Raw genomic sequence first — 25,240 nt, forward strand, 5'->3', positions numbered from 1 at the left:
AATTTCTATTAACTAGGAATCCAGATGAAGCTAATTGCTTTTCTGATGAGTAAATTAGGAAATGGGGTTGGTTATATGATCTCAATTAACATAATCACATGGTATATGCATGTGAACTTCGACCTTTTGGCACCTTGGGGAAATGGGAAGATGAAAAGCAGAGCACGCAAATTCTTTTTGAGCATTGTGACTGTTAACTAAACATATTTGTATAAAGTACATTTACTTGGATTATGTGTAAATTGTGCTCCACTAAAATTAGTGCCTAATCAGTGTCACTTGATTAGTCAGCAATTTCTGTTGGAGAACTCTGGCCTGGGTAAATTGTAAGCGTGACAAATGCAGAATAGATGTCCTATGGGAAAACAAATGTTAAGATTGTTTCAAAATAAACATTCAGTAAATTGGTGAGAACTACACTCAAACTAACTGTCAGAGTAGCTGTTGATCGTTGATGGGGGAAAACCACATATTTAAGAGTGAAAAAAAAATTCTAAATGGGATATCAGAGAAATTAGATGTTCAGTAACCCACACTGGACCTCCAAAGGAAGTTGATAAGAGGAGGAAGTGATTGCCCTGGTAGATTTTGACTGTGTGGGGGGTCTCCCCGTGTCTGCATGGGTTTCCTCCGGGTGCTCTGGTTTCCTCCCACACTCCAAAAGTGTGCGGGTTAGCTTGATTGGCCATGCTAAGATTGCCCCTTAGTGTGAGGGGGACCATACATGGGGATAGGCCTGGGGTAGGAATGTGGTCGGTGCAAGCTCAATGGGCTGAATGGCCTCCATAGAGATTCTATGCCAATCCACAGTATGGTGAAGTGTGTAAGTATGATCTCGCAGTTCCTTGCTGGTCTGCTAGAAGCTGGAGAGGTGTGAAACTCAATATTTTAATCTGTTTCTTCAACGTAAGCAGCCTACTACTCATATTCCGGAATGTAACTCCTCTGGGGCTTTGTGCTCGCATTACTGTCTGTCTATTCGGTTTCATTTAACTGCTGTTGATCATTTTCAGTAACGTACAAAAAAATGTTGGTTGAGAATGTGGATGGGTGGGGTCAGATTTTTCTCTGAGAAAATTAAATGACCTCTAACCTACTTAAATAACCCTTTCTTATCCCTACTTATTTCCAGTAAGCTGAATCTTTTAAAAAGATTTTACCTTCGTACATTTATCAAGTGTATTTACAAAAAAGAAATGATCCTCCCAGCAACGTCTCAATTTTTTATTAATGTTTCCTGGCAATTTGGAAAAAAACTCAAACACTCCATTGATTCGCATTTTTAAGTTTAACTTTATTTATTAGTGATGCAGGTAGGCTTACATTAACACTGCAATGAAGTTACTGTGAAAATCCCCTAGTCCCCACATTCTGGTGCCTGTTTGGCTACACTGAGGGAGAATTTAGCATGGCCAGTGGACCTAACCAGCACGTCTTTCAGACTGTGGGAGCAAACCCATGCAGGTACAGGGAGAACATGCAGACTCCACACACAGACTGATCCAAGCCAGAAATTGAACCCTTGTCCCTGCTGCTGTGGCGTGGCAGTGCTAACCACTGTACACCCTAGTTGAGGTGAAGTGAAAGAATCCCCCCACTGAGAAGAAAGAGAAGAGATTGTGCCTAGACAGACAGCTGTGTGAACTTACCTAAGTGTGACGGTGAGCTCCCCATGGTAAATGACATTGTAGAATCATATGGCATAGGTGCAGGCCATTCAGTCCATCAGTACTGTACTGGCTCTTTGAATGTGCCATCCAATTAGTCCCAATTCTCTACTCTTTCACGTCAGCTGGTCAAGTTTTCCTTTTCAAATGTTTATTCGATTCTCTTTTATTGACTCTGCTTCCACTGCCTTCTCATACCGTGCATAGCAGATCATAAACAGAACACCTACTCATCTCGCCTCTGGCCCTGTTGCCAGTTATCTGAAATATGTGTCCTCTGGTTACTGACCTTGCTGTCTGTGCAGACAGTTTCTCCTTGTTGCCTCGATCAAAACCCTTATTATAAAGTTGATCTGTGAGAACAGTCTCTGTGTCAACGAGCACTTTAATTGTGGAATCGCTGAAGTTCTGACAGCACAGCTATGCGTCGTGGCGTTCAAGGATTTTGGACTTTGAGATACGAAATAAAAATACCAGATTAAAGGAAAACAAAGTATTTATTAGAACCCTGGGATAATTACTTGGTAAAGGAGCTGAAAAATATGGTTAAGTAATGCTGTGGAGTTTGATCCCATTCCTATTCAATGGCCTGTCTAGACAGTTAAGGGTAAGGCAGTTGTAAGGCTATGAGAGTCTGTGATGATGCTATTTGAAACAGCAGATGTTATTGCTAACCATGGGGAAAGTATGCAAAGCCTGCTTTGCCACCAGCAAGTTTGATATAAATACATCCCAGTGTCCTAGCTCAGTTGGCTGGACAGCTGGTTAGTGATGCAGAGGGATGTGTGGGTTCAATTCCCACACCAGCTGAGGTTATTCATGAAGGTCCCACCTCCTCAACCTTGCCACTCGCCTGAGGTGTATTAAATCGCCACCAGTCAACCCTCTCCCTACAGGAGAGGGCAGCCTATGGGTCATCTGGGACTAGGGCGACTTCCTGGGAGAAGACAGGATCAGGATATTGAATTTGGTGATCAGCCATGGCTGTTATGAATGGCCGAACAGGCATGAAGAGCAGAATTCTATTTTCTGTGACTCTAAGAGTAACCATTTTAATAAATTTGAGGAGACGGAACAAAAATAAAACTGACAGACAAAACAATCAGCGAAATTATTAACCTTTTAATCACGTGAAGTCAAATATCCTGAGTTTTGTCTTCTGCTACTGACTCACAATTTGCATTAATCCCTAGCTGTAAAACATGTTATATTTTTTATATTGATAAAACAATCAGAGAGGCAGTAAACCTTGGTTGATTCTTAGCTCTGATTATTACCCTAAAGACTTAAGATTAGAAACAGTATCTTACAGTCGAACTGTTTGAAACAGAATGATATGATCCCAGCATTGATGCTCTGCCACTATTAGATTTGACAACACCAGGTTTCGGTCCAACCGATTTATTTGATAGTAAATTCACTAGCTTTCGGGTTAGCCCCTTCATCAGGTGAATGGAGAGTTCTGGCCTCAGACAGAGCATATAAAGAATCACTGTCTGTGCTTTATATGCTCTGTCTGAGGCCAGAACTCTCCATTCACCTGACGAAGGGGCTAACCCGAAAGCTTGTGAGTCTATTATCAAATAAATCGGTTGGACTGAAACCTGGTGTTGTCAGACTTTTTACTGTGTTTACCCCAGTCCAACGCCGGCATGTCCACATCATGACTATTAGATTTGTATTAGAAGGGGATGGGGCACATAAAGAGCAGGGGCTGGCTTTCCTGCCTCCATCGGTCTGACGTTTTAAGGTGGGGGGAGGGGGTGGAGTGCAGTGCAGATGTCAGGTAACCCGCCTGCAGTGGGGACTATTGAGGCTTTTAGGTGGCAAATTAATGTCGGCTTTAGAGCCTAATGCTGCTCTTGTCAATATTTCGCCTCAGGCACAGAGGCCCATGCCCCTTGCGAAGCTCAGCAACATTAGCAGCAGGAAAGGGGTGGGTGGGGTTGTTGTTGGGGCATGCCTCTTTAAAAGATTGGGTTAGATGACTCAGGACTCCAGGTCCACCCTAGCTGGAACATACCTAGCCAGTTTTGTGCTGACTGTGCTAGAGAATAGATGTGTTAATGAACTGTTCCTGTTAGTTTACTACCATTGACCTAGTGGTCTTTTATTAATCTTTATACCCGACCTCAAACGTAAGAGAAGGGGCCTCACCTTGGTCCATCGGAGGCACCCACCTCCCCAAAGTCATCCCACCCTGGGCTCTTGAACCAACCCCTCACATCCCTACTAACACTCCTTGTCCCCACTCTTCACCACCACCCCCCCCCCTCACCCACCTCCACCCCCCTCACCCAGGGCCTTACCTGTCAGTTCGGCCTCCTCATTATTGGCGACCGCTTGTAGTCCCAACATTGACCACTGGTAGTGCTGCTGCTGGGAGACCAGAGCTGCCTATCAATCCAAATGGCCAGGAGCACACTAAAGTGGGACTCTCCCAGCACCCCTCTCCCCCAGAATTCTTACCTGAAAGAAATTAAATTGCCATTCGCATTGTGGGCCAGTTTCACCCAAATCGTTTAGCTAGTGGACCCCAGTGCCCCATAAAATCCAGCCAATGGATTAAGCTCCAACACATTTGTGTTGCTGCTGAAGTCTGAATAACATGAGAGGTTAAAGGGCAGTTAAGCCTCACTGATACTGTGTGGGACGGATACTATAAGAAGTCCCACAACACCAGGTTTAAGTCCAACCAGTTTATTTGATAGTAATCCCACAAGTTTTCGGAAACGGTGTTCCTTCGTTAGGTGTGGGGAAGGTTCTGGTCAGAGAAAGACATATAAAGACACTCACAGTTTACAGAATACTGATTAGAATGCAAGTCTTCGCAGCTAACCTGCTATTCAAGTCTTAAAGATGCAGACAATGTGAGTGGAGATAGCATTAGCGTAGGTTAAAGAGATGTGTATTGTCTCCAAACAGGACAGTAAGTGAGATTTTACAAGACCAGGCAAGCCTATCTCCACTCACACTATCTGCATCTTTAAGACTTGAATAGCAGGTTAGCTGTAAAGCCTTGATTCTAATCAGTATTCTGTAAACTGCGCGTGTCTTTATATGCCCTTCTCTGACCAGAACCTTCCACACACCTGACAAAGGAACACCGTTTCCGAAAGCTTGTGGGATTACTATCAAATAAACTGGTTGGACTTAAACCTGGTGTTGTGAGACTTCTTGCTGTGTTTACCCCAGTCCAATGCCTGCATCTCTACATCATGGGACAGATACTGGCATGGAGAGGGACATCTCATTCTGGTCAACATAAGGCAGAAATTTCCCTTTCCTTTTGCTGGCTTGAGTGAGGAAAGCAGTGTATAGCACACTGGCTGCAGTGCTGGCTTTTTTCACCATATTATCCAGCAGTAGACAAAAGAAAAAGTGCAGGAGGCATGTCCCACACTGTAACATTGACAGGGAGTGCTTTCGGTCATAGTTTTGGATCTGACAGTCCAAGAAGTGCATGAAGTTTTAATCCACAAAAGAGATTAATAAGGCCACTTAAAAATGACACTGAAACAACACCAAGAAGGTGCATATAAATTTTTAATAACATGTTAAATCTAAGGAGGTATGTCAAGAAATCATCCACAAAGACATTTCATGTTTTGAGGCATGTCGCGTTGTTTGATGTTGAGGAAATCTCCCCTGAAGAACTAAAATTCCCAAACTGAAGTGTTGTGAAAGCAATGTCAATCTCTGGATCCTCACTTCCAGAAACAAAAAAGGTCTCATCAATCATCAGAGAACTCGCTTCAGAAAATGATAATGTTCTGTCCGTTTTACTTGAGCTGAAAGGATGAACAATGATCCTTTCACTGTGTGGCTGCACCTCAAAACAGTGAAAATAGGAATTTAGGAAATAGAAGCAGAAGTAGGCCATTCAGCCCCTCGAGCCTGTTCCACCATTCAACTAGATCATTGATATCATTTCTTCAATAGTGCCCTTTTCCTGAAATATCCTCAAATCTCTTGATATCTTAAATAGCTTGTAATCTCAGTCTTGAATAAACTCAATTGCGTGACTTCACAAGCCTCTGGGCTAGAGAATTCCAAAGATTCATTAATCATAGAATCCCTACAGTACAGAAGGAGGCCATTCGCCCCATCTAGTCTGAACTGACCACAATCCCACCAAGGCCCTCTTCCCCACATACTTACCCTGCTAATCCCCCTTTCACTAAGGTCAATTTATCATGGCCAATCAACCTATCCCGCACATCTTTGGACTGTGGGAGGACACTGGAGCACCCAGAGGAAACTCATGCAGACTCGGGGAGAACATGCAGACTCCACACAGTCACCCAAGGCTGGAATTGAACTAGGGTCCCCCGAGCTGTGAGGCAGCAGTGCTAACCACTGTGCCGCCCCAACGACAATTAATGATAACATTCAAATGTATGTCAACTGACAAAATGAAACATCAAGCACTGATTTTTTTTTCTATACTTGACTTACTGAGAGTAAAGGGTTTTCCTCCTCACCTCTATCCCAAGTTGCCTACCATTTATTCTGAGACCATGTTCCCTGATTCTAGGCCTCCCTGCAAGGGGGAGCATTCTCCTTGCATCCAACCTGTAGGGATTTTGCACACTTCAAAGAGATCACCTCTTATTCTGCTAAATTATTCTGCAAAACCTTTTACGGTATTCACTGAATTCATTTCGATATATTTACTCAACTTTGGCTCCAAAGAGAGACCTTACAGTCAAGAAGGCGTACGGTGTACTAGCCTTCATCAATCGAGGGATTGAGTTTAGGAGTCGGGAGATAATGCTGCATCTTTATAAGACCCTACTCAGACCCCACTTGGAGTACTGTGCGCAGTTCTGGTCGCCTCATTACAAGAAAGATGTGGAAGATATTGAAAGGGTGCAGAGGAGATTTACAAGGGTGTTGCCCGGATTGGGTGGCATACCTTATGAGAATAGGTTGAGGGAGCTCGGCCTTTTCTCCCTGGAGAGACGAAGGATGGGAGGTGACCTGATAGAGGTTTACAAGATGCTGAGAGGTATAGATCGGGTGGATTCTCAGAGGCTATTTCCCATGGCTGAAATGGTTGCTATGAGAGGACACAGATTTAAGGTGCTGGGGAGTAGGTACAGAGGAGACGTCAGGGGTAAGTTTTTCACTCAGAGGGTGATGGGTGAGTGGAATCGGCTGCCTTCAGTGGTGGTGGAGGCGAACTCGTTGGGGTCGTTTAAGAGACTTCTGGATGAGTACAAGGGATTGAGGGTTATAGGTAGGCCTAGTAGATAGGGATATGATCAGTGCAACTTGTGGGCCGAAGGGCCTGTTTGTGCTGTACTTTTCTATGTTCTATGTTCTTACCTCTCCAAAGGGGTACCCCAACTGTCCAAACATATCCTATTTTACTATGCTGCGTGACAGTGCACCTAACAGATACTAAATGGCTGTATATGTAGAAAGATAGTGAACTTGTGAAATCAACATTTGCAGCAGGGCATGTTTGTTTGATAGAGCAGACGCAGTGCGGTTTTATTAAGGGGAAGTCGTGTCTGACGAATTTATTGGAATTCTATGAGGAGGAACTTCTTCACTCAAAGGGTGGTGAATCTCTGGAATTCTATGCCTGTTGAGGTGGTGGACGCTACCTCGCTTAATATTTTTAAGATGCGGATTGATGGGTTTTTGATAAGCGAGGGGATTAAGGGTTATGGGGAGAGGGCGGGAAAGTGGAACTGAGCCACGACAGATCAGCCATGATCTTATTGAATGGCGGGGCAGGCTCGAAGGGCTAGATGGCCTACTCCTGCACCTGTTTCTTATGTTCTTATGTTCTTAAGTTCAGACCAGTTCTTTCGTGGTCTAATCTGCACACATCCAGTTTCATATTCCTGGCTTACTAAAATCCCACTGCAGTGGAGGCAGAGGATTGTTTAAGTAGCCAGCTGCTTCCATAAAAGCTGTACGCACAAATCCCAGCCCGACCGACACCAGGCCTGCAGCTGCCAAAGTAGCAAATGGCAGCACAGTGGTTAGCGCTGCTGCCTCACAGTGCCAGGGACCCGGGTTCAATTCCCAGCTTGGGTCACTGTCTGTGTGGAGTCTGCATGTTCTCCCTGTGTCTGCGTGGGTTTCCTCCCACAGTCCAAAAGACGTGCTGGTTGGGTGCATTGGCCATGCTAAATTCTCCCTCAGTGTACCCGAACAGGTGCCAGAGTGTGGCAACTAGGAAATATTCACAGTAACTTCACTGCAGTATTAATGTAAGCCTACTTCTGACACTGATAAATAAACTTTAACTTTAAATACTGTGTTTGAAAATGGCACTTAGGATTTTTGACCACTTCTGCTATTTTCACCACAGTGGAAAGCCTCTCTGCCGTGACAAAAATCTGGGTTATGGGCTGGAATTTTTCTGTCCCACCAGCCACGGGAATCAGAGCAGGCGTGGGACGGACTATGAAAGGTCCGTTGACCTCGAGTGGAATTCTACAGTTTTAGGATGAGTAAGGCCTTAAAATCCCGCCCACAGTCTTTTGCCCCCCTGCAATGGCACAAGTTGAGTTGATCTTTATTGATAGGAAAGAGCTAGAAAACTGTTTATATCTTTGAAAACTAATCCTGCTAAAGCTTTTTACTAAAGAATCAGCCCATGAAACACAATTATTCTATAGTCAAGAGGGAGGTAAGATATTTTGGAAGAATGGACAAGGATTGGGAATAAAAATCTAAGAGAAATACACTGAGGTTATGGATGAAAAAAGAGATCTAGGGCCATTTAGCTAATTTCCTGCAAATCTGAGTGCTAATGCGTGGGATTCCAAGAAATACCAAGCATTATTGGGGGTCAAGTGAAAATGGATAGTGACGATGTTAAGTGCGTAAACATTTAACATGGAGAAAGAAGCAAGGTATAGTGGGGTAGTGGGATTAATGTTGGATTGTTCTGATAATGAACAAGCACAGAATGGGCAGAATGACCGCCTTCTGTAACTGTTGGTGGTTCTGCGATTTAACTGTTTTGCTTTGCTATCCCTTTTAAGCATTAGCATGTTTCAGTTGGTACCCGTAGTTGGAATCTTATGTTTTTGACTTATTCTGATTCATGTAGATGCATGGTGTGGAATCCAAAAATGATCCTCTGCGTCTCAGTGACCAGCCTGGCAAGGGAAAATATTAGAAGTCCTTGACTCCAACGCAGAAGATGCTGGTGCCAGAATGGATAGAGTGTCCCAGCTTGGATCACAGCAGCAAGTGTCACTCATCTCGACGCACTCCTTTAGTAAGTTGCTGAAGGTACACCGAGAGGTCTTGGTTGGTTGCATCAAGAACACAGAGTGTGTGCTGAACAACCTGATAAAACACGAATATATCTCCAGTGAAGAGGCTGATTTGTCACAGCAGCATCCTACGCAAGCGGCTAAGGTAATGACTCAATGCACTTCACCTTCATGTTTGAAATGAAAAGCAGAAAGTGCTGGAAATACTCAGCAGGTCAAGCAGCTGTGGTTGCCAACTCAGAGTAAATCTATTCCTGGAGAGGCTTTTTCCAACCATGATGATGTCATCAATTGACCTTTGACCTGTCAGTTCCAAACCACAATAAAGCCATAAGAGAGAAAATGCTGGAAAATCTCAGCAGGTCTGGCAGCAACCGTAAGGAGAGAAAAGAGCTGGCATTTTGAGTCCAGATGACCCTTTGTCAAAGCTCACAATAAAGCCATTTTTATTTATTTCAGTGTGAGGCCCTGAGTCCAGGCCCCAAGCGGAAAGCTTTCTCAATTTAGGCTTTTAGGCCTTTGTAATCAATGCAATTTTTCTAGCCCAGCAGCAAAGCAGGAATCTGGAAGCAGCACTCCATCTTTTCTCTCGCATTCTTGGGACTTTCTTATAGCTTTCCGGGCTGGGCTGGACTGGTGGGTCTGAAGTCCTCAGGCAATTGAACCTTCAGACAGTGGACTTTAAATCGCTCGCTGCTTTAGCTCCACGCTGGGCTGGCTGCTTTTTCCTCTATCTCAGGTTGGATTGACTCACTCTCTGGCTCAATGCCGGACACTGACAGGGAAGCAACAAGCAGCAACATTGTGAGCAAGCGCAGTACGTGTAACGCAGCCGTAATGTAAGGGTTCTATGCCATCACATTGCGCCTGCACTGGAATGCTGCCTGTGAACCCATCATTGTGTAATTAAATGGACTCCCTTGCTGCCGGAAGTCGGTATCCTATCATTTTAAAATCTCCCAAACTGTTTTCAATCAGTGCCGGGAGATTGAGGGCGAATCCAGTCATTCTCCCAGCCATTCTAGAACATAGAACGTAGAACATTACAGCGCAGTACAGGCCCTCCGGCCCCCGATGTTGCGCTGACCAGTGGGACCAATCTAATGACCCTCTAACCTAAACTATTCCAATGTTATCCATATGCCTCTCCACTGACCATTTGAATACCCTTAAAGTTGGCGAGTCCACAACTGCTGTAGGCAGGGCATTCCACACCCTTACTACCCTCTGAGTAAAGAACCTACCTCTGATATCTGTCCTGTAATTATCACCCCTCAATTTAAAGCTATGTCCCCTCATGTTAGCCATCACCATCTGAGGAAAAAGGCTCTCACTGTCCACCCTATCTAATCCCCTGATCATCTTGTATGTCTCAATTAGGTCACCTTCTTCTCTCTAACGAAAACAACCTCAAGTCCCTCAGCCTTTCAAGGGTAAGAATGTAAGGGTAAGAACCCTTTCATTTGTCAAGGTTAACAACCATAGACAGCACCTGTAGAGAGAGAGAAACAGGGCGAACATCTCAGATCAATCCATCCAAACTGGGTCTGATAACAGACTTTTGCTTTTCTCGCCACAGATACTGCCGGAACTGCTCAGTACTTCCAGCATTTTCTGATTTTATTTCAGAGTTGTGCCATACACTGCATTCTGCTTCTGCCTCAATGTTTGAATTTGCTGATATCCTGTGGCATTCTCCTGATAAGAAGAGGATTGTTTACAGGAAATTGGTTTAGTTGCCTGCCTTTACGTGTGTTTTGTCATGAACTAGGCAGCATTATATGTTTCTGTTGAGATTTGGCTGCAACAAGCAGGGGGTCTAAGTCTGTCATGGATAGCGTCAAGGTCTAGCATAATTTGAAAGGCAGGGGAGTCTAAAACTAGAGAGCGTAGGTTTAAGATGAGAGGGGAGAGATACAAAAGGATCCAGAGGGGCAATTATTTCACACAGAGGGTGGTGAGTGCCTGGAACAAACTGCCAGGTATATTATTAGAGGCAGGTACAATTTTGTCCTTTTTAAAAAGCATTTAGATTGTTACATGGGTAAAATGGATATAGAGGGATATGGTCAAACGTGGGCAATTGGGACGAACTTAGGGGTTAAAAAAGAGACCAGCATGAACAAGTTGGGCTGAAGGGCCTGCTTCCCTTCTATAAACCTCTATGACCCAGAAACTTGGAGTTTAGGAGATGGGTCTGGCTACTGTGTGAGGGTAATTCCGGAGTACAGGATTATAGGGGACAGGACTCTGTGAACACTGAGAAGGAGGAGTGTGGATGCTTTGACAAGGTTCTCAAATCAGAGAGCATGTGTTGGGGATTTGTGAACCCAAAAGGGAGTGGGAAGTCTTGCAGTTGATTCAGTTGGAGCACAAAGTGAGCGGCACAGTGGCACAGTGGTTAGCACTGCTGCCTCACAGCACCAGGGACCCAGGTTCAATTCTGGCCTCGGGTGGCTGCCTGTGTGGAGTTCACACATTCTCCCCGTGTCTGTGTGAGTTTCCTCCAATGCTCCAGATTCTTCCCACAGTCCAAGGATGTATAGGTTAGGTTGATTGTCCATGATAAATTGACCCTTGGTGTCAGGGCAATTAGCAGGTTAAATATGTGGGGTTATAGAAATCATAGAAACCCTACAGTACAGAAAGAGACCACTTGGCCCATCAAGTCTGCACTGACCACAATTCCACCCAGGCTCTACCCCCATATTCCCACATATTTTACCCACTAATCCCTCTAACCTACGCATCTCGAGACACTAAGGAGCAATTTTAGCATGGCCAATCAACCTAACCCGCACATCTTTGGACTATGGGAGGAAACCGGAGCACCTGGAGGAAACCCACGCAGACGCGAGGAGAATGTGCAAACTCAACACAGACAGTGACCCAAGCTGGGAATCGAACCCAGGTCCCTGGAGCCGTGAAGCAGCAGTGCTAACCACTGTGCTACCGTGCTGCCCCTTATAGAGATAAGGCCTGGGTGGGATTGTGGTCTTGCAGACTCGATGAGCTGAATGGCCTCTTTCTGCACTGTAGGGATTCTATGATTCTACAAAATTTGGACTGGTTGTAAAACGAGCTCTTACTGAAGCCCTCCCCATTCCTGGTGGTGAATTGGGCTAAATTATCTCATTAATACAAGATATAAGAAATAAAGCTTTACAAAATCAATATTCAGTTTCCTTAAAACTGAAGGATCTCTCAGATCCTCACAATGAGGAGACATACCACGGGGTATCTTTCACTGCATCGATGCAAAACATACTGCTTGGGATACACACATGCAGTTGGCTGCTCTGGCCATCTGTTTCGAAGGATAAACATCCATTTACGATCCAAGTCTTTTGAAATAGTCAGAGATCTTGAAGAAAGAGGCTTGATGATGAAATCAAATCCGGAAAAGGCAATACATTTTATCTATTGTGAAATATGTTAGTTCTTCATTTTTTGAATGAAATATTTAAAGCTTTGTTTGACATTTTGAAATTTAAACTGTTGGGGGAGGGGAGGAAAAGTACAAACCTTTTTTTTGGAAAAGATGCCTCAGTGATTTGTTTAGGGTAAAATTTTTCCCTCATCCCTGAGGGGTTTTTTTTTAATCCATTGCATACTTGGTGAGATTTTTCCATTATCAATGTTCAACTCAAGAAATGCTACAAGGAATAATGTTTTTGACTGATACAAAGAAACACTGTGCTTAGGTATTCCTCGGTCTCCAATCTTGGCAACATAGGAAGAAAAATAAGACCATCTTACTCCTAACCATAATGGGGATGACTCGTATATCCTTTCTTTTAAAATAAGGCTTTTTAAAATTGATTCAACGCGGACACTGCTGTCTTGAACAGCACTTTTTACCCCACCCCCAACTGCCCCTGAACTGAGTGGTCTGTTCAGAGTTAGGAGTCAACTACATTGCTGTGGGTCTGGAGTCACATGTAGGCCAGAATGGGTAAGGATGGCAGATTTCCTTTCCTAAAGGACATTAGTGGACCAGGGTTTTTACAACAAATTAAAATATGGTCAATATTCAATTGTTGTAAATTTTTTTTAATACTAAATTTTTATTGGATTCAAATTTCAACATCTGCCATAGTGGGATTCAAACCCATGTTCCCAGAGCATTACCCTGGGTCTTTGGATTGATAGTCCAGTGACAAACCTGCTATAGAAATATAGAAGATAGGAGCAGGAGGAAGCCAGTTGACCCTTCAAGACTGCTCCGCCATCTACCATGATCAAGCAGATCGATCAACTCAATAGCTTAATCCTATTTTTCCCCACAACCTTTGATCACCCCAAGTGCTGTATCCAGCTGCGTCTTGAATACATTCAATGTTTTAGCATCAGCTACTTCCTGTCGTAATGAATTCCACAGGCTCACCACGCTTTGGGTGAAGAAATGTCTCTGTTTCCATCCTAAATGGCCTACCTCAAATCCTCAGACTGTGACCCCTGGTTCTGGACTCCCCCATCATTGGAAACATCCTCCCTGCATCTACCCTGTCTTGTCCTGTTAGAATCCTATAAGTCTCTGAGATCCCCCTCATTCGTCTGAACCCCAGCGAAAACAATCCTAAACGAGTCAATCTGTCCTCATACATCTGTCCCATTCTCGTTGCCTCTCCCATAAATGCTTCAGAGATATTGGTAGAATTTCTGTAGCCTTTCAGCCCAAATGTTTCCTGGCTTGCCTGCTTTAGCTGATCCCAACCTGCTGTACTCCCAGCAATGTACTTCGGCCCCAGCCTCAGATCCCTCCTGTTCTAGCATGACATTTTCCTTTCCAATTTGCCAGGTTGCAGCAAGTTAGTGACTGCTTTCCTCTGCAGTCCACCAGGAACTGGGTTGAGGCTGTCCAGATTCATTGCAGCCCGACATTCAGACTGAGTTATGAATTCTGTTGAACGTTTGTGACATACATTACACTGTAATGTGCTTTCTTTTAGGTTCGAAAAATATTGGACCTGATCGAGAGCAAAGGAGAAGAGACAGCCGAGTATTTCCTAAACATCCTGTACCAGGCCAGTGAGGTTTACACTGACCTTAGTCCATGGCTGGAAGAAATACAGTATCGGCCATCAGATTACATACTGACCAAATCAGTAATTATCACAGATGCTGGTAAGTATTTCTTTCACACGTCCAATCAATTAATAAATCGCTCTTCCATTCAGTTTTTTTCCATTATAAATCCTGAGGTAAATCTGTCACACTGGAATTATATCTGCCATAGAATTCCCACGGTGCAGAAGGAGAACATTCGGTCTGCACCGACAACAATCCTACCCATGACCTATTCCTATAATCCCAAGTAGCCTACTAGTCCTCATGACACTAAGGGGCAATTTAGCACAGCACACCTTTAGACTGTAGGAGGAAACCGGAGCACCCGGAGGAAACTCACGCAGACTCGAAGAGAATGTGTAAACTCCACACAGACAGTGACCCGAATTGAACCCTGGCACTGTGAAGCAGCAGTGCTAACCACTGTGCCATGGTGCCGCCACCTGGTAGTTAAGTGATAGGGCACTACTAGCAGCCTGACAAGTTTGCGTGAGCTTCTGGGATACAGGTTACAAGCACAAAAATGAGGACCCACTGTGCAATTTTCAAATGGAAACTTAATTATTTCTGGTCTAACTATGCCTTGCCCTCTAATTCCCCTCCTCTCATCTCAGCTGAGGACGATACATGACTTGACTTTTCTCTGCAATGCAATGGGAGATTGACTAGGTTATTATTAATTATAGAGCATTTTGAAATATCAGTGCCCTCACCTTCTGGGTGCCATACTTGAAGAAGGATCATAGAGTCCCTACACTGTGGAAAGAAACCACTTGGCCCATTGAGTCCGCACCAACTCTCTGACAGAGTATCTTACCCATGCCCATGATTTCATACAATACATGTATGCTATTTACCTCAACTTCCTGCTGTAGCCAATTTCACATTCTTACTGCTCTTTGGGTCAAGATTTATTCACAACTATTTTACAATTATGAGCCCTAGTTTTGGCCTGTCTAGAGGTAGGAATATATTTTTTAAATTTTGCTTTCATTCCATCCTTTAGAGTTCTATTTCCTAAAACAAAGAGTCCCAGTCTATTCAGCTTTTCTGATACATTTTAATCTCTTGATCTCATCGTTGTCGGTAGTAAATAGGCCTATTCGGATGATTACAATTGCAGTGATAACTTTACTTTCTCTTTCCTAGTCTGTCAGTACATTCAAAAGATTAAACATGACCTACGGCAGGACACAAAGTTCGTCTCTTCATATGTCCAAAAAGAAGACATCTTGCTGGATGATACTTACACCGAGTCTCTTATGGAATTAATCAACGCAGTCAATGAAACTAAAGGGAACATTTCCCACTTGGAGGATTTGTTCAGCGATACTGGAGTCATCAACGAAGATGCAGAAACAGTCTTTATAACTGGTGATGCTGGAGTTGGTAAGACCATACTGCTCCAGAGACTTCAGAACCTGTGGTCCAAAGGGGAGCTCTGTGCTGATGCTAAATTCTTCTTCAAATTCAGATGCCGAATATTCAATAGCTTTAAGGAGGAAGATAAGATCTCCCTCAGAGATCTGCTGTTCAAATACAACTGTTACCCTGACAAAGATGCTGATGAGATATTCAGCTACATCCGACAACACCCAGCTTCTGTTATCTTCACCCTGGATGGGTTTGATGAAATCAACGTTGACTGTGACCTCAATGACATCCCCGATATCTCTTCGCCCTTTGAACCCACGCATCCTGTGGCCTTGTTGATGAATCTTCTCCGAGGAAAGTTACTAAAAGCTTCCAAAAAAATACTGACAGCAAGAACTGGAACAAATCTGCCATTGAGAATGGTTAGAAAGAAAGTGACACTAAAGGGCTTTTCAAAGGACCATTTACTGCAGTATTCAAAGAAGTTCTTCAAAAACAAACCCCATCAAACCTCAGTTTTGACCCAGCTGGAGGCGAACCCCCACCTGTGCAGTTTGTGCTCTGTGCCATTGTTTTGTTGGATTATATTCAAATGTTACGAGCACTTTCAGTCCACGTGTAGCTCCCAGCAGTTGTTGGACTATGTTACACTAACTGACGTCTACCTGTTGATGTTAGAGGTTTTCCTAAACCGTTCTTCCAAAGCAGCATTGAACAAAAGAAACAAAAGTCAGAATGAGACATTCAGAACCAAGAGAGACACACTAATGCGATTCAGCAGATTGGCAAAAGAGGGGATTGAGAATGGCAACTTCATCTTCAGTCAGGAACAAATCACAGCGGCTGACATCTCAGAGGAGGATTTACAGTTGGGCTTTGTCAAAAATACGGGTCATTACGATGGATGTGGGAATCAATCAACTTATGAGTTCCTTCATTTGACCCTGCAGTCATTTTTTGCTGCATTTTCCTTGGTTGTAGATGAGAAAATCAGCGCGAAGGAACTCATTAAATTTTTTTCCAAATGTGACAGCAACTTGACTGGGGCCCAATCTAATGTTCTTTTGTTAAAGTGCTTGGGCCATAACAAACATCATAGAAAGGACCCATTTGAAACAAACGAACATTTGCAGTTCACTACACTCTTCCTCTGCGGCCTATTGTCTAAAGTGAATAGGGACCTGTTTAAACATTTGGCTTCCACAGGAAGCGTCCAAAAAAAGCACTCAGCACTTAAGGCCTACCTTGCTGACTGTGTGAAGTCACACTTAAAGCATCTGCCTCAAGCGCCTTTTGAAGAATTTTTGAGAGTGCAAGCCTTGCCCCGTTTTGTCTGGTTGCTGCGCTACATTTTTGAAACTCAGAGTGAAGCAGTAGCCAATCTCGCAGCGAAAGGGATTTGCGCTGATTATATCAAGCTCACCTTCTGCAATGCCTTCTCTGCCGACTGCAGTGCAATTGCCAATATTTTGCGCCATCGTAAAAAATCAATTGCCCTTGAACTGGACAACAATAATATCAATGACTATGGAGTAAAAGAACTCATTCCTTGTTTTGATAAACTCACGGTGGTTAGGTATGTTTTCAGATATTCTTTTCCATTTCTCGTCAAAGCATTTGTTGAGTCGTTCCATTCGAAGGGAAAGGAAGAAAGAACTTGCACGTTTCAGGATGTCAGAACGTCTCAAAGTGCTTCCCAGTCGATGAAGTACCTCTGAAGTGTAGCCATTGTTACAATGTAGGAGGGCACAGCCCAAGAATGAAGGGTCAATCCTTTAGAACCGAGATGAGGAGGTATTCCCCCAGCCAGGGGGTGGTCAATCTGTAGAATTCATTGCCACAGAGGGCTGAGGAGGGCAGTTCACTTAAGACAGAGACAGATAGGTTCTTAATGGGTAAGGGGACCAAAAGTTACAGGGAATAGGTGGGAAAATGGAGCTGAGAAACGTAACAGCCATGATCGAATGGCAGAGCAGACTTGATGGGCCAAATGGCCAGAATCAGCTCCCACAAACAACTTTGTGATAAATGACCGGATATCTGTGCTTTAAAAATATTGCTGGTTAAGGGATAGAAATTGGCAGGATGCTGTCGAAAACCCCCCTGATCTTTTCTGAACTGGTACCTGGTACTTTCTGTGTCCACCTGAGAGGACAGCTGGCGTGAGTGGGGGGAGAGGGGGAGGTCTCATTTTATCATCTCAAAGCACTGCGCAGAATTTCCTGAAAGAGCTTGCATTTATATAACGTCTTTTGTGCGTCCTCCACAAATCTGCAGAGTACATTAATTCATTACTTTTGAACTGTAGTCGCAGTTGTCCTGTGGGTAAATGTGGCACTTGATTTCACATAAGTGAGACCCTACAAACAGCAATGGAATCAATGTCAAGCTAATCAGTTTTGGTAGAGAGGGGACCACATCAGTAACCAAATGGGGCCTCAGTTTACAGGTCATCCCAGAGGTGGTGATATGCCACCCCAGCAACCATACCCCCCTGCCCCCCCAATACAGTGGTAAAACGGCAGACTGGAGCATGCATTCAAATCTCCTAACTAAGGGCAGCATCCCCACGGCACCCCCCCCCCCATCCATTGTAGAGGTGGCTTGCCATTGGCCGCTGATGGGATCTTCCGGTCCTGCCAACGCCTACGGTATTTTGCATGGATTGCCTGTCCCGCTGCTGGGGACCCCACCACAGAGAGACCGGAAGATCATGCCAGTAGGAAAGGCCAGGGACCCCACGCCTGCCTCTCCCTCCCATCCCGCCTCTTCCCTCTCCTCCTTCTCCCATCCCATGACGTGAATACACAACCTCTGACTCAGAGGAGAGATTACCAACTGTGAACCAGACAAAGGTTCTATCCATCTCGCGTCTTAAAGGTGCATGCTTCAAGGACTGAAATATAATCTTTCAACAAAATGAGTCATAGCACAGAGTCATGCATGGCAGAAGGAGGCCATTCAGCCCATTGTGCCTGTGCTAGCTCTTTGAGAGAGCTATCCATTTAGAACCTTCCCCTAATCCTTCCCCATAATCCTGCTAATGTGTCCTTTTCCAATCAAATCCCTTGTGAAAGTTATTATTCAATCTATTTCCAGCAACTTCTTGAACAGCACATTACACAAGAAAGCAACTAAAAAAAAAATGTTCCCTTCCTTTCTGGGCACTGTTGCCAGCTATCTTTCAACTATATCTTTTGGTTTTCAGTCCTCTTGCCAATGGAAACTATTTCTCCCTCGACCAAAATCCCACATAATTTTGAAAACCGCTACAAAAATCACTCTTTGTCCTTTTCTGGTGCAATTCCACAGTCTAACTTTTCCAGAGGAAACCAAGAATTAGAACATATTTGAGCTGTTCCATTGTAAAGCAGAAGGCACTAAATTTGAAATGCAACACAACCTTTGACTTGACAATAATGCCGCAAGTGAACAAAAGTTGCCCATTCTCAGCAAGACGGGGGGTTGGGCCTGGATAAGATGCTCTTTCAGAGAGTCGGTGCAGACTGGATGGGTCAAATGCACTGCAGGGATTCTATGGATTCTGTGGTTCACCCATCAGTCCTGTTTTCACTGATCTACATATGTTCATAGTTCAACACCATGATTTAAAATATTTTCATCCTGATGTCCAAATATCTCCATTCTCCTCCCTATCACTGTGACATTCTTCAGCCCCCCTGTGATCGACACAGGCTTGGAGGGCTGAAAGGCCTGTACCTCTCTTTGATCTTTGTTCTTAGTTCCAACCCTCCGAGATCTCTGCGTCCTCTATTTCTGATGTGGATGTGTCGGCGTTGGACTGGGGTAAACACAGTAAAAAGTCTGACAACACCAGGTTTTAGTCCAACCGATTTATTTGATAGTAAACTCACTAGCTTTCAGGTTAGTCCCTTCGTCAGGTGAATGGAGAGTTCTGGCCTCTGACAGAGCATATAAAGCACAGACAGTTTACAGATTACTGATTAGAATGCAAATCTTTACACCTAACCTGCTGTTCAAGCCTTAAAGTGGCCGACAATGTGAGTGGAAGGAGCACTGATCACAGTTTAAAGAGATGTGTATTGTCTCCAGGCAGTACAGTAAGTGAAGTTTTGCAAACCCAGGCAAGTCACGGGGGTTACCGATAGTGCGACATGAACCCAAGATCCCTGTTGAGACCATCCTCATGTGTGTGGAACTTGGCCATCAGTCTCTGCTCAGCGACTCTGCGCCGTCGTGTGTCGTGAAGGCCGCCTTGGAGAATGCTTACCCGAAGGTCAGAGGCTGAATGCCCATGACCACTGAAGTGTTCGCCAACAGGAAGGGAACAGTCTTGCCTGGTGATTGTCGAGTGATGTTCATTCATCCGTTGTTGTAGCGTCTGCATGGTCCCCCCAGTGTACCATGCTTCGGGACATCCTTTCTTGCAACGTATCAGGTAGACAATGTTGGCCGAGTTGCAGGAGTATTTACCGTGTACCTGGTGGATGGTATTCTCACGTGTGATGATGTCATCCGTGTCGGTGATCCGGCATGTCTTGCAGAGGTTGCTGTAGCAGGGTTGTGTGGTATTGTGGTCACTGTTCTCCTGAAGGCTGGGTAGTTTGCTGTGAACAATGGTCTGTTTGAGGTTGAGTGGTTGTCTGAAAGCAAGAAGTGGGGGTGTGGGGATAGCCCTGGCGAGATGTTCGTCTTCATGACACACGACAGCGCAGAGTCGCTGAGCAGAGACTGATAGCCAAGTTCCGCACACATGAGGACGGTCTCAACAGGGATCTTGGGTTCATGTCGCACTATCTGTAACCCCCATGACTTGCCTGGGTTTGCAAAACCTCACTTACTGTACTGTCTGGAGACAATACACATCTCTGTAACCTGTGATCAGTGCTCCTTCCACTCACATTGTCGGCCACTTTAGGACTTGAACAGCAGGTTAGGTGTAAAGATTCGCATTCTAATCAGTAATCTGTAAACTGTCTGTGCTTTATATGCTCTGTCAGAGGCCAGAACCTTCTTGTATTTCTGGCTTCATGTGCCTTCCTGATGTTAGTCACACAACAATCGGCAGTCATGCCTTCAGCTCTCTAGGTTCTGAGCACTGAAACTCCTTCTAGAAATTTCTCCACCATTCCCTCTTTCTTTACAATGCTCCATGAAACCTTGCTGTTTTGCTAAACTTTGACCTAGTTCCCCTTACGGTGTCCGTTTTTGCCTAATTCCACTCCGTTAAGGATGTGTTATAAGCACAAGTTGTTGTTGTTGTTGTGAAGAACCAGCAACAGGCTGAGGGGGAACTGTGAGAATAAGTGTTCTGCCATTCCTTCCCCTACTGTAATTGTGTGTATAGATGTGTGATAGCTGTTTCTTGAATAGAAATAAATAGGAAAGGTGTGAAAGGATATGCAGACTGGCAATGATGAAAACGTGAGGATTGGGTGGAAATGTGTACAAACAATCTTGATTCAAAACAGAGAATTTTATTATTTCACCAAATTTCCCATAATTCTTGGCATTATAGGAGGGAAGCGCCTGTAAACATAGGCATTTCTCAGCCATCTCAGGTTGTTCTTTTGGGAACGGCCATTTTATATGGAACCATCCCCTGTTACATCATGGCTGCAAGGTTGGAAACGATGAAGAGTTGAAGCCTGAAGAATCAGTTAACTTAAAGGAAACATTGCAGTCTTTCTCTGACACGCAGAGCTATTCACTCAGAATTCCTTCATGCCCAAAGTTTACTCTGGCATATACTCATTATGGCGGCCTTCCTAAAATAATGTAATCATTCATAATAATTAAGTTAACCATCCAACACACTCTTGGGAACCTGACAAAACCTACTACAACGTGGGAGGCAGGGTTAGTTTGAGCATTGGAGCTTTGTGTGTGCTCCAAAAAAAAGGAGGTTCACAGTAGGGCTGCTATAGCCCCACCACTGTCTGGAGGGTGTTATTACAGTGCAACATGATTGTAGAGGCAAATCCCGTTATAAATATGGACAGAAAAACATACTTAGAAAAAGTTGACACAAAATATAAAAGTCACACTATTATTTGTGGGAGCTTCCTGTACACAAATTGATTATTGCATTTTCTGCATTACAAGACAGACTACGCTTCAGAAGTACTTCATTGATTATTAAGTATTACTGATGTAGTCAAAGACATTGGGGGGGGAATTTTACCATCCTGCCCACTATGGCAATGGGGCGGGTGAGGGGTGGAACATGGAAAGGTCCGTTGACCTTGGGCGGGATTTTACGGCTTCAGGGTGAGTCCACAATTTGAATGCAAGTCTTTCTTTTCATTCTCATCTAAAAACATCAGAATATTATTGTTATATACAGTATTTGTCCACACAAATACAAATATCGTTACAGTGATTTTTTTTAAAGATGTAATTAATTATTGGCTGTATGCCTAATAGAATCATACAAGTTTCCAGGAAGCTGTTTGGCCTATTGTGTCCATGCCAATTCTCTGCAAGAACAGATCATGTTGCATTCTTCTGCTCTTTTGTAAAAGAACTGCAGATTTTATCTCTTCAGATGCCTATCCAATTCTGTTTTGAAAGCCACAATTAAATCTACCTTCACTTCAGTCTCAAGGAATGCATTCCAGATCCAGATCATTTGCTGCATAACAACATTTTCCCTTGTTGATGTTGACACTTTTGTTATTTACCTCACAGCTGTGTTCACTGATTCTCAACCAATGGGAATGGTTTCTCTCTATATTCTGTCTAGACACCTCATGTTGGAACATTTAGAACAAACAAAGAACAAAGACCAACACAGCATGGGAAACAGGCCCTTCGGCCCAACGAGCCCACGCTGCCATTTTAACAATGTGTTTTTCCTCCTCCAGCCTTGACCCATGTCTATGCTTATGGTACCCCCATTTGAAACCAGATTAAGGGGAGAATAATTTAGGGACAATTTGTTACACCAATCAGCCTAAGAACACATTTCTGTGAAACCTCCTCTCAACTTACTCTTCCCACAGAAGAATAGCCCCAGCTTCTCCAATATCTCCACACAACTGAAGTCCCTCATTCCCAGAACGATTCTCATAAACCTTCTCTGCATCCTTTTTGAATGCCTTCAAAATTACCAAATTACCAAACACAACCTCCAGTCATGGCTGAACCAATATTTCCTGCTTTTCTACCCTGTGCTTCTACACGTAAAAACTCAGGACAGTGTTTACATTTTAACCACTTTCTCAACCCACCTTGCCACCTTGAATTATTTGTTCCCATCCCCTCCTTTAGAATTGCACCCTTTATTTTGTGTCACCTCTCCTCATCCTACCTAACAAAATGCATCACTTCACATTTTTCTGCATTAAATTTTAGCCCACCCATTCCACTAGCCTGTCAATCGCGTACCTTCCTCACAACTTCACAATACATTCAAGTTTGTCTCATATGTAAGTTTTGAAATCATGCCTTGTACACCCAAGCCTAGGTCATTAATATTTATCAAGAAAATCAATGATCCTGGCACTGGGGAACCAAACTGAATACTTCCTCCAGTCTAAGAAACAACTGTTCAACATTATTCCCTGCTCCCTGTAATTCAGCCAATTTTGTATCCATGTTGACTTTTCATTCCAATATTTTCAACTTTGCCGCCAAACCTACTATATGGCACTTTATTAAGTATCTTTTGAAAGTATATACACACTACATAAACTACATTACCTTCATTCAACCTTCTAACTCATCAAAAAACTCAACCAGACCAGTTAAACATGATTTGCTTTTAATCAATCCATGCTGGCTTTCCTCAATTAATCCTTTCCTGAGGGTGAGCTGACTGAGGTGTAGTTTCTGAGTTTATCCTTTACTAACCTTTTAGAACAAAGCTATCACATTTACATTTCTCCAGTGTCCTGCTGCCAACCCGCATTTAAGAAGGTTAGGAGATTATGGGCAGTGCTTTCACAATTTTCGTCCTGACTTTGTTTGATATTATTGATGCATTCCATTGAGTCCAGGTGACATTCAATTTTATGTGCAGTTAGCCTTTCTATTACTTCCTCTTTATCAATGTTTAGCCTATACCTGTCTGTGAACTGCCTCCTTATGACTTTACAAACACTGTCTACCTTGATAAAGAAAAATGGAAAGTACTCCTTTAATCATGAGTTGTGTACTGATTCTCCACCTTTTTTGGTGTCTAATCGATTGGATAGTTACTGATAAATTATAATAACTTCATTTGTCTTTTGTATGTGATGTATCCTTACTCTTGGGGTACGATCTTACTGGCTCTCCATGCCAGTTGGGTGTACAAGGCATGATTTCAAAATTTACATATGAGACAAACTTGAACGTATTGTGAAATTGTGAGGAAGTTACGCGATTGACAGGCTGGTGGAATGGGTAGGCTAAAATTTAATGCAGAAAAATGTGAAGTGATACTTTGTTAGGTGGAATGAGAAGTGGTGACACAAACTAAAGTGGTTAAAATGTAAGCAGGGTCGTGAGTTTTGTGTGTAGAAGCACAGGGTACAAAAGCAGGGAAGTTACAATGAACCATTGCAAAATACTGGTTCAGCCATGACTGGAGTTTGTGTTCAATAATTCTGTTCTTTAGGAAAGCTGGAAAAAGACAAGGCAAGAAGCAAAGAATTGGGTCCCCCCCTACCCCCCCCCCCAGCGGTTTCTTGCCTGTCTCAATCATATCAGCACTGTTTTGTTGGCAAAATCAGCTTCACTCCCAGAGAGAGTAGCAATCGAGGTAGGAGGAAAGCTGCAAAGCTGATTTGACTTGATTTATTATTATTGTCACATGTACAGTGAAAAGCATTGTTTCTTGCGCACTATACAGACAAAACATACCGTTCAGAGAGAAGGAAACAAGAGAGTGTAGTGTTACGGTCATAGCTAGGGTGTAGAGAAAGATCAACTTAATGCAAGGGAGGTCCATTCAAAAGCCTGACAGCAGCAGGGAAGAAGCTGTTCTTGAGTCGGTTGGCACGTGACCCCAGATTTTTTGTATCTTTTTTTTCTGAAGGAAGAATGTGGAAGAGAGAATGTCTGGGGTGTGTGGGGTCCTTAATTATGCTGGCTGCTTTACCGAGGCAGCGGGAAGTGTAGACGGAGTCAATGGATGGGAGGCTGGTTTGTGTGATGGATTGAGCTACACTCATGACCTTTGTAGTTCACAACCTCTTGTAGGGATGGCAATTGGGAGGTGAAGTCTGCACGGTGATGACCTGAGGGGTTTGGGGTGGAAACTCTGCAAAGGGTGACGATCGGGGAGAGAAGGGAACTCAGCAAAGGGTGGCGATCAGGGTGGGGTGGGTCCCAATGTCTGTGGGGGAGGGGGGAAACCAGCACAGGGAGCAATTGGCAGAGTGGGGAGGGTCTGAATGTCCTAGCTGGAGGCAACAGGAGATTTCCCAGTACATTGGGAGATCAGGGCGCCTGTGCAATGGCGCCCCAAGGGCTCAGCAGCCGGCTTCACAAGCAAGATTAGGCTCCGCCCTTCCCCCTACTGGCAAGAATCGCACCCTGGCCCTTTATTTGCACTAAGAACCATAGGATTACAAATCACAGCTCGCCCTAAAAAAAGCACAATTCTCACCCGTTTTCTTGCTCGTTCAGCACTTACAATTTTTTTTCATAAAATTCCTCCTTGATCACTCTCATGTGTCCTTTCCCTTTAAACTCAGGTTAAGTGTAAACCAGGTCACAGATGATGGAGCTAAGGTACTGGCTGAAGAACTCACAAAGTACAAAATTATTAAAGTCCTTGGGTAAGTGTTGAGTTAATATATTTTTGCATCGTGAATATGCAATATTATGTGTAATCATTGTGTGAATTATAGCTATTGGCTCTGAAGACCTTTAGGGTCACTGAGTAGCCGTGAGTTTGGATGGATTGCTTTC

At 43.8% G+C, this 25,240-nt stretch overlaps 1 protein-coding gene across 3 annotated transcripts in view; it reads left to right on the forward strand.

The window, feature by feature from the left end:
• LOC145352969 (nucleotide-binding oligomerization domain-containing protein 1-like) overlaps positions 1-25,240 on the forward strand; it is a 72,378-nt gene that overhangs the window by 23,888 nt on the left and 23,250 nt on the right. For all 3 annotated transcript variants that reach the window (XM_080203285.1, XM_080203280.1, XM_080203292.1), the window contains exons 2-5: positions 8,746-9,059; positions 13,867-14,041; positions 15,134-16,934; positions 25,024-25,107. In XM_080203285.1, coding sequence (XP_080059411.1) covers positions 8,853-9,059; positions 13,867-14,041; positions 15,134-16,934; positions 25,024-25,107 — 2,267 coding nt within the window. In that variant the 5' untranslated portion in view covers positions 8,746-8,852. The remainder of the gene's footprint in view (positions 1-8,745; positions 9,060-13,866; positions 14,042-15,133; positions 16,935-25,023; positions 25,108-25,240) is intronic.

Source organism: Carcharhinus amblyrhynchos, chromosome 2, assembly GCF_965287045.1.
Source record: "Carcharhinus amblyrhynchos chromosome 2, sCarAmb.v2.hapA, whole genome shotgun sequence".
Lineage (NCBI taxonomy): Eukaryota > Metazoa > Chordata > Chondrichthyes > Carcharhiniformes > Carcharhinidae > Carcharhinus > Carcharhinus amblyrhynchos.